The following is an 8279-nucleotide window of genomic DNA, read 5'->3' as shown; positions in this document are numbered from 1 at the left end:
ACACACACACACACACACACACACACACACACACACACACACACACACACACACACACACACACTTTATGGATGATTTACGCAGACTGTATGTGTTGCAGCTTTGTTTCCCTTTTAAGCTCTTTCTTCACCTTTCTCCTTTCTTTTGTTTTCTTTTCTGTCTTGCGTTTGTTATATAAATACAAACCCAAAAGAATTTCTAATAAAGTATAAATATACTGTATATCAAGTGGAGCATCATGATGAAAGCCATTATGCTGCACTTGTGAAAGTAAAACTGTTTGGTCTAATCTTGATACTCAGACATTAATTCTGAGTTTCATACTGATGGACAGGAAACGGTAAAAAAAAACAATAATGATGTAAGTTGTGATGGACACATTTTCAATATTGTAATGGTCACCTCTAGATGGAATAAACAGTTCCACCTGTCTTTGACCTTGGTCTCAGAAGGCCTCCTTTAAAGAGACAAAACTCTGTTCAAGTTTGAACCATAACAGGTTTTCTTAAATGTTAAAGAGACATTTTCAACTTCTTAATCAGATAAACAGAATAATCTTCTTTTTGTTCATGATTTTATCAATGTATAAGAAAGAAAACACAAAAAGAATGTTATTACAATGTTTTATTGTGCTTTGATATGTTTGAACACTGTTTGAACTTTAACTGTGAAACCACAGTAATTGATTATAGTTTTTTTAGTTGAAACATTTTACTTAACTAAATTCAGAATTATGGTTAAGCTTTATTATGAAACATTTTACAATTAATTTTGTCAGAATCATCATAATGGATGTTTTAATTAAAAAAATAATAATTTTTACGTTTTCAGTAAATTATTCTTTAAGTGTAATTTAAAGTGCTCTCAGCAGAGTGCAGGTCAGAACAGACCGTACAGACGTCAACAATGTTAAGAAAAATAACACCTAGCAGTGCCTCAAAAACACTTCCTATCTTTTTAAATTAACATCTCTGAACTAACAACAGTCAGTTAAGTTGAGAAGAGAACGCACTCGTGCTTCACGAGGACGCAGCTGGCTCTCCGAATAGGAGAACCAGCATTTGGCTGTGAGGTTTGGCCCACTGAGTCAACGGGATAACCTCTCAGTCTGGACAGACTACCACTCGGTCTCGTCCATTATCTGAGCTTATCAAAAGCCACACACAGAGCAACTTCCATAGCGGAAGTATTCTATTTTTGAGAAGGGTACAGAGAAGCGGCTCATCTCTGATCTTCAATTTAAAACAACCCAGGAAATGCTGAAGAGTAATGTGCCTAGCAGTGTCCAGCTGGATGAGGATCTGAGAGTTCTTCACCCCAATTGGACGATCTTCCCTGACTTGAACCAAGGTACAAGGTAAAGGCTGACCGTTACTGAGCCTACCTGAGGTCTGGCGGATTTGTTGAGAGATGTATGCCCTCTGGTTAAAATCCACATTCTTCAAAGGATAAAGTTAAAACTAACTAATCATCTTCCTTTCATTATCCTCCTTTCTTTTCTCTTAAACCTATGCCCTGTCAAAACTTAAGAAAAASTGCTGCAAACAAATGGTTTATTAACATCTAAACCTAAAAGTTTGTTGTTAAACTTTTTATAGGAAATTTGAGTGTGCACAATAAGCTGTATAGTAGTGATTTATTTGATCCTGTGAATAAATGATCTTGTTTATTATTGGATCAACTAAAACATCTGTCTCACGTTCACTTATTGTGTGGTCACATTTTTACACAGATAGGTTGTTTGTTTCCTTAAACAGAAGAACCCATGTATTTYCACATAACTTTTGTTATAAGAAGTGCAAGTGAATTGTCATTAGAGTGAAGGTTCACAACAATATCAAAAGAAAACACATCCAATATTACTTTGGTAATTTCACTGGTTAATAACTGCTAACTATTGATTACTTTCTGATGAAATAAGCTAGAATCCTTCAGCTAAACAAGAAATCTAAGATTTATCTTCAAAATAAAAGCTTCACTGAAATGAGGCATCCAAAAACCAGAAGAGGGTGTCACTATGATGCCCCAACAGCTAAAAGCCTGCAGCTAAACAAGGTGAGGTAGCAAAAAAAAAAAAACCTGTGAATTAATGTGCAGTAGTAGCTTCATGTTTTTCCACCATGCCTCAGAACTGTTAAAAAAAAGTGTGGAGTGAATGGAGAAAACGATGCAACAGCTTGAGAGGAAATTGTGGAGAAAAGAGGAAAAGTCACCAGTTTGGCAGGATTTCAAATATGTTAAGTTTAACAAGAGTCTGGCCGATGTTGTCTAAAACAAATCAATAATTATCAATATGACCAATATGAAATGCTTATATTGTGATAAGTTTTTCATTAATACCTCCCAGCCCAGTAGCATACACCTCTAACCTGTGGCTCCTCCTCCAATCATCGAGTGGGAGGTCTGATAGCAGTTGTCTGAAGTCATGTGTAGAAAGTGACTCTGGGTGAGACTGAACTCCTTGTCTCCAACACTTCTCAGCCCTGATTAAACTCTGCAGAAAGATTTCTTCAGACTAGCGGTGCAGATTGTAGCAGATTGCTGTGAATGTGTGTGGATGGTTAATGAGAGCAGATCGTGTTAAGTAGCCTGGTTGTTTAGAAAGGTTTTAGTTTAATTTGTCACTAAACTCAAGAAAGACAAAACAAACTGCAGTWATCATAACTCCTAATGCCAAATGTTTGTCATTCTGTCCCTGGAAGCCATGGCTTGTTTATTATGTTGCACACTCTGGAGCCAATCACAGTCAACCCCAYGCTCTACAACAGGAACGAAAATCATTAAATCATTTTGTATCTACATCTCTATCCTCTGAGTCATAAACAAACAGTGAGATGCCTAAAGAGTCCCACCATACATGTACAYGAATTGTAGGAATAAAGCAGCCCAATCAGAATATTCTAATCTGATTCATCTTGGTCCATTCATGCTTACTGATAATCTAAAGGGCGTGCATGTAAACATTAATCTTATCATGTTGTTCTGATTGTAGAAAACTGACCTGAGTTGGTTATGTGAYGGCCCCTGCTGGTGCCTACTAATTGTGCTTCTTTCAAGGTACTGGAAGGGAAGGAGCCCAAGGTCACGTGAGGTTACCTGGAGCAAATACAAGAAGCTTCCAGTACCTAGCCTAGTCGGTGGGCTGGTTGGTTGGTGTTTGGTTCAGCATTGACGGAGTGTTGTGGCGAGGTCCAGTGGGAGCATGACTGAGGTGGCATATTAGAGACACTATGCCCAAGGGCGTAAACACCATCTTAAAAGTGTGTGTGTGTGTGTGAGTGGGGGGTGGGGGGACATTTTTTTAAAGGTTTTTTTTTGCTTCGGCTGAAAAAAGTGTGTGGCGAGGGCAGAGGGCACAGATATTGGAAGTGGGTGGGGGGGCATGTCCCACCCGGTGCCTATGGCAGTTACGCCCATGGCAATGCCTGTGGAAGTCATGGTGGAGGTCCTGTTTGAAGCCGATCCAGGCTTGAAGCTCAGTGCATGATTGAGGGCCAGGTGATGAGGGGCACACGCCAGTTCAGCAGCTTCCAGGCGAAGGCCAGATTGCCTGGGTTGCCACCCACGCAAACTCCTAGACTTTCTCTTTTGATCGGTGTCGTGTTCTCCCTTTCTTTATTGCGGTCTTGTGACCCAGGCCATAACAGTTAGTGATACATTTCTATTAAAAACTTTGAAAGAGCTCAAAATTATTAAATACCTTGATGGTGGTGTAAGAGAACTTTGGGTCTCTAACACCTCTCARAACTTAAAAGTTATGAGGAATCACGAGTCCTTTTTCTAGGAAGATGAAATACCTCTCTGTGGCAAAAGTGAGAACACACACACAAACACACACAATAATTTGCCAGTTCAGTAGTTCAAGTGTTCTAAAATAAATATTTATGTACAGAATAAAATAAACTACTAATGTACAAACTAATGTGAATAATCAGAACTTTAAGAGTTAAACATCCACAAAATCTCGTACACGTCCGTACTTAAACATGACAACTCATAAAGAACTGTGGACTGTAAACTTTAGGCTTAGATCTTGAGAAACCAGGTGTTTACAGGCACATTAAACTTATGGCAAGATTTTAAGATTAAGAACGGTAAAGAAAAGGAGGATTAGCTTTAAGATTTAAGAATTATCAATTATCTTATCTAAGTGGAAACCAGAACATCACCCTGCGTTAGCCCACTGCTTCGTCCGGATCTCCGGACACTTTACAAAACTTCCGCTTTACCTGTTGGTGTTTTTGACCGTCAGGTCAGCTTGAGGGAAGAGTTCACTCGGTTTGTTAAGGATTGCCAGCTCAGGAACCTCACAACCAGTAAAACCTCCCATGTTTCATGTATTGCGCCTCAAAAGATCTGCTTTTGTTCGGCAGAGAAAGACAAGGTACTCCGTTCAGGTTTCTTCAAAATAAAAGCTTCTCATCAGAAGTTCCAAAATAAATGAGCTTAAAAGCTGTTACTGAATCAAGACTGAATGTGTCTTGATTCTAGACTTGCTCATTGGCTCATTAGACAAATCTCTTTGTCAAAGTGCTGAATTCTCCTGTAAAAGGAAAACAGCTCATGAGAAGAAAATTTATGTTTTCCTCATCTCTTCCTTCTTTCCTTCTGTTCAAGGCAAGTTCGTGTGTTAGTTTTCTAAAGAGGAGAAGCTAAGAATGACCTTGTCTTGGTTAGTACAGGCAGGAAGAGTGAAATGTTTAGTCTAAAAGTTCCCTGCCATGGGATAAATATTTGCACCTGTTCAGAAAAACAAGTTTTAACTTTCACAGACTAACACTGAGTGAAAAATGAACTGAAGTTCAGTGGAATAAAAGGAAATAATTTAAATTGAAATAAATCTAAAAATATTTGTCTGTGATTCAAACACAAATATTTTATCTAGGCATATTTCTTAATAAAACACAGTGAAGTCATAATCACAATGATCAACATAGTTAAATTGAAAAAGAAAAAAGAAAAACAATCACTTTTACTGTAAAAACAATAGTTGATTAAATAAACATTTTTGTCAAACAAATAAAGAAACATTTCAACAATTTTCTTCTTGTGTGTTATTTCTTTTTCTTAAGTATAATGTAAAATATTAATTGTTACTCTTTTCATTATGTAACTTTTGATTTATAAAATGATAATAACATTCAGCGGAATGCTCGCGTGCCGTTTTGTATTTATTTTATTTTGAAGTATGATATCTGTTTCCTGTTCCACCTGTGTCCATGTGCAATGAATCAAACTTGACGTCTAGGCCCTCCTCTTTCGATTGACACCTCATTTGACCAACTGGGGTSAAGTTTCGGCTGTCTAGGGCCACTAAAATCTCAGTGGTGACCAACTTCCGGTTTTTATCTTTCTAGCTTTGATTGACTGTAAAATCGGCCAATCAGCTCTGAGCTTCGTTCCGACAATACAGCTGTGTAGCCAATCACCGAACCTTTCATTTAATGTATATAAAGATGGGGTGGGAACTTTGTTAGTGATGGAAGATGATAACACAGTGGAGGCGGCCATGTTTCGGCAGTGTTACTATGCTAAGGAAGGCAGCTAACGTTCACAGGAAAACGTTGTTTTCCACCGTTTTTTGGCCAGTTAGCTGACGAAACAGGCTGATAAGATGAAAATATATTTGTTATTAAGTGTTTTGTGTTTTTGAGTGCTTCAAGACATGGAAGAGGGATTTTTTTGGCCTAGAAAAGCAAAATTACTTGGATAAAAAGACTTACGGTCGCCATTTTGTATCGCAAATTTGGACATATTTGAGGACAAATATGCATCAAATGTGAGTGAAAAACAAATATTTTTTCACAGCTGGTGGTTTTAAAAGCTGTGTGGAATGTTAATGCTGTGAAAGATATAAGGATATATTGTTTATTCTTATAGTTTGGCTGGTTATTGGTGAATTTGGTTGAAAGTACAGTGTTGGTGTAAATATTTATGAATATTAATTCATGTTTTTTTTATTTAATCATGCTGTGAGTAAATATGGATGGTAGAATGTGTTTTGTCGGGGTTATATCTTTAATTTGGGCCCAGAGTCAAGTATCTGTGTTGAAGAATTTAGAAATTACAGTGTTTTAGACAAAAGTGTACAGTTTGGACATACTTCACGGTGTACAAATATGCAAATGAGATATGCTGGATTGTACTATGTGTCAAATATTCATATTTTATGCTACTGTTACCAAATTTGAACTGGTAATAGTTGAGAATTAATATTTTAGCCCAATAAATTTGTTTGATAATATCTAATTCCCTTAATATTCTGTGATACTTTATTAATAAATGATAAAAATTTAGGAAGAAAAAAATCTTGATTTTTGTGTATTTTACTTCAATATACTAAATACTAGTTACAGTTACAAAGAATATGACTGTTGAAGTTAAAAATTCGGATTATTAGCTTTAAAAAGAGACCAAGCTTGTGAATTTACTCTAAAGGGTTCAAAAGCAGTACTTCATTTAATTTTGTCTACTTTTTAAGGCGTTTTATGGTATTTTATGCCTGAAGGTTAACAGGAAAGTAAATAAAAAGCATAAAAAACATTATTTTGTTTATTAAAGAAAATAAAATGTCTCTTTTGAGAAAGGTCTTTATAAACCAGAGTCAAAGACAATGTTTATTTCTCCTTTGGTGAACCCTACAGTGGAAAGTGTAGGAACACAGACAGCAGTTACAACTCCACTGTTATCAGAACCTGCTGCAGGTCAATTATGTTTGTTTCTGTTCATCACAGAAGTAGAACTTCTTCTGTGATCTTTTAAGGAAAGTTTCCAACTCTGCGCATGTCAGTACTTCTATTCTGAATAAAAGCCTGGTGCATGAAAACACTCATCATGGTAAGATTAATTAATTTGTGCACAAATAAACTGTACATTGGGATTATTAAATCTTCAGTCAGATCAATGAATTCTGCACCGGTAAACAGAGTGTAGGGTTGTTATTTGCTGTAGTTTGTGTTTGTGCTTACGGGAGCAAGCAGCTGCAGGCGGGTCATCTGTGGCTCTATAGTAGTTGGAGTCACAAGGGCAAGAGACGGCAGCTCTGGTCCCCGAGTGGCTGTGCTGAGGACATTTACCGCACACACCATCACCTGCCACAGGTTTGTAGAAGCCCACCTCACAGGCTGCAGAGAAAGGGACGATCATCAGTAAATAGAGAGCTCGCAGCACAGTAAACATGATCAAAATAACATTTTTACAGTAAAAACCGCCCAGCTCTGGCATCCTCAAAATGTTGCCTTCTTCTGCTAACCACTCATTGTAGAACATCCTTCCCCTGCCACTAAATAATTGTATAATTATAGGTCTTGTAGCAGCAGAAAGAGGGGAGCAGTGGAGATTAAAGCCATGCTTCCTTCTGCTTAGATTTGGGATGAAAATGCATTGCACTGTTGATACTCCCTGTGAGACCATCAGAATCTAGACCCAGCTTCAACATTATTCAGCTCCTCTGACACATATTCACTTTTAACTCTGTGCTTATTAATAATGGAAGCAGCTCTGATAAATATATTCTCTTTCTAGGCAGTAATAGGCTTCTGCAGTGGTAAATTTCACATCCACACAGCAGAGCAGCAGCAGACAACTCACGTTTGCTTTTCTTTACTGTCCACTTACTCTAACTCCGGTCAGTGTTCTTAACCATGAATATGATTTTACTCAACAAAATGGACCTTTGTGTCATCAATCAAATAATTGGTGTAAGTTGAAATTAGCCAAAAAAAAAAAAAGTAAAGCTTTTTTATCATGCTAGAAAAAAAAATTATACTCCAAAAATGATTACAGAGCTCTGTTATGACGCTCTGGTGTTTTGATATGTTAACATAATGAACTCTGCAGTGTAGAAAGTGGAGGTGGGATTTGGTATAGGACAGGTCTGGTGTATTTTATATGGAGATTCTGTTTTATCAGGAGCTCTTAATGTACCCACATAGAGGAAGTGATCCCCATTTGTATTTATCAGATGGAAAAAAAATACATAAAGTCTCACATGAATTTTGATGTAATTTTAAMTATATGGATATTTTTCTTACTTTTATTAGCCTAAAGGCCAATTGAGTTCATCCAATTGGAAGTATTGCCTTTTAGGACAGATGATCTGTTTCTGGATCAAACTGGGTCCTGTGGTCCAAACATCTGTTCAGCCCGTCTTCTCTGAACAGCTAAAGTAAGTTTTTAATGGACATATGTTATACATTTACCTMAGAGAGGCAATTCCACTTTTCTAATAAAATGGGATTCAGTTTGTTACTCAGAGTACTAACTTGTTTCTTAGTTCT

At 37.1% G+C, this 8279-nt stretch overlaps 1 protein-coding gene across 1 annotated transcript in view; it reads right to left on the bottom strand.

Moving 5' to 3' along the window:
• LOC106533490 (ephrin type-A receptor 8) overlaps nucleotides 1-7124 on the bottom strand; it is a gene marked incomplete at both ends in the record, with an annotated part of 29050 nt that extends 21926 nt beyond the window's left edge. The window contains 1 exon segment of the mRNA XM_014029819.1: nucleotides 6969-7124. Coding sequence (XP_013885273.1) covers nucleotides 6969-7124 — 156 coding nt within the window.
• Nucleotides 7125-8279: the final 1155 nt, after the last annotated feature.

This window comes from Austrofundulus limnaeus, unplaced genomic scaffold, assembly GCF_001266775.1.
Source record: "Austrofundulus limnaeus strain Quisiro unplaced genomic scaffold, Austrofundulus_limnaeus-1.0 Scaffold956, whole genome shotgun sequence".
In the NCBI taxonomy this organism is placed as follows: Eukaryota; Metazoa; Chordata; class Actinopteri; order Cyprinodontiformes; family Rivulidae; genus Austrofundulus; species Austrofundulus limnaeus.
The sequence above is the reverse complement of the archived record's forward strand: the minus strand, read 5'-3'. Positions and strand labels throughout refer to the sequence as shown.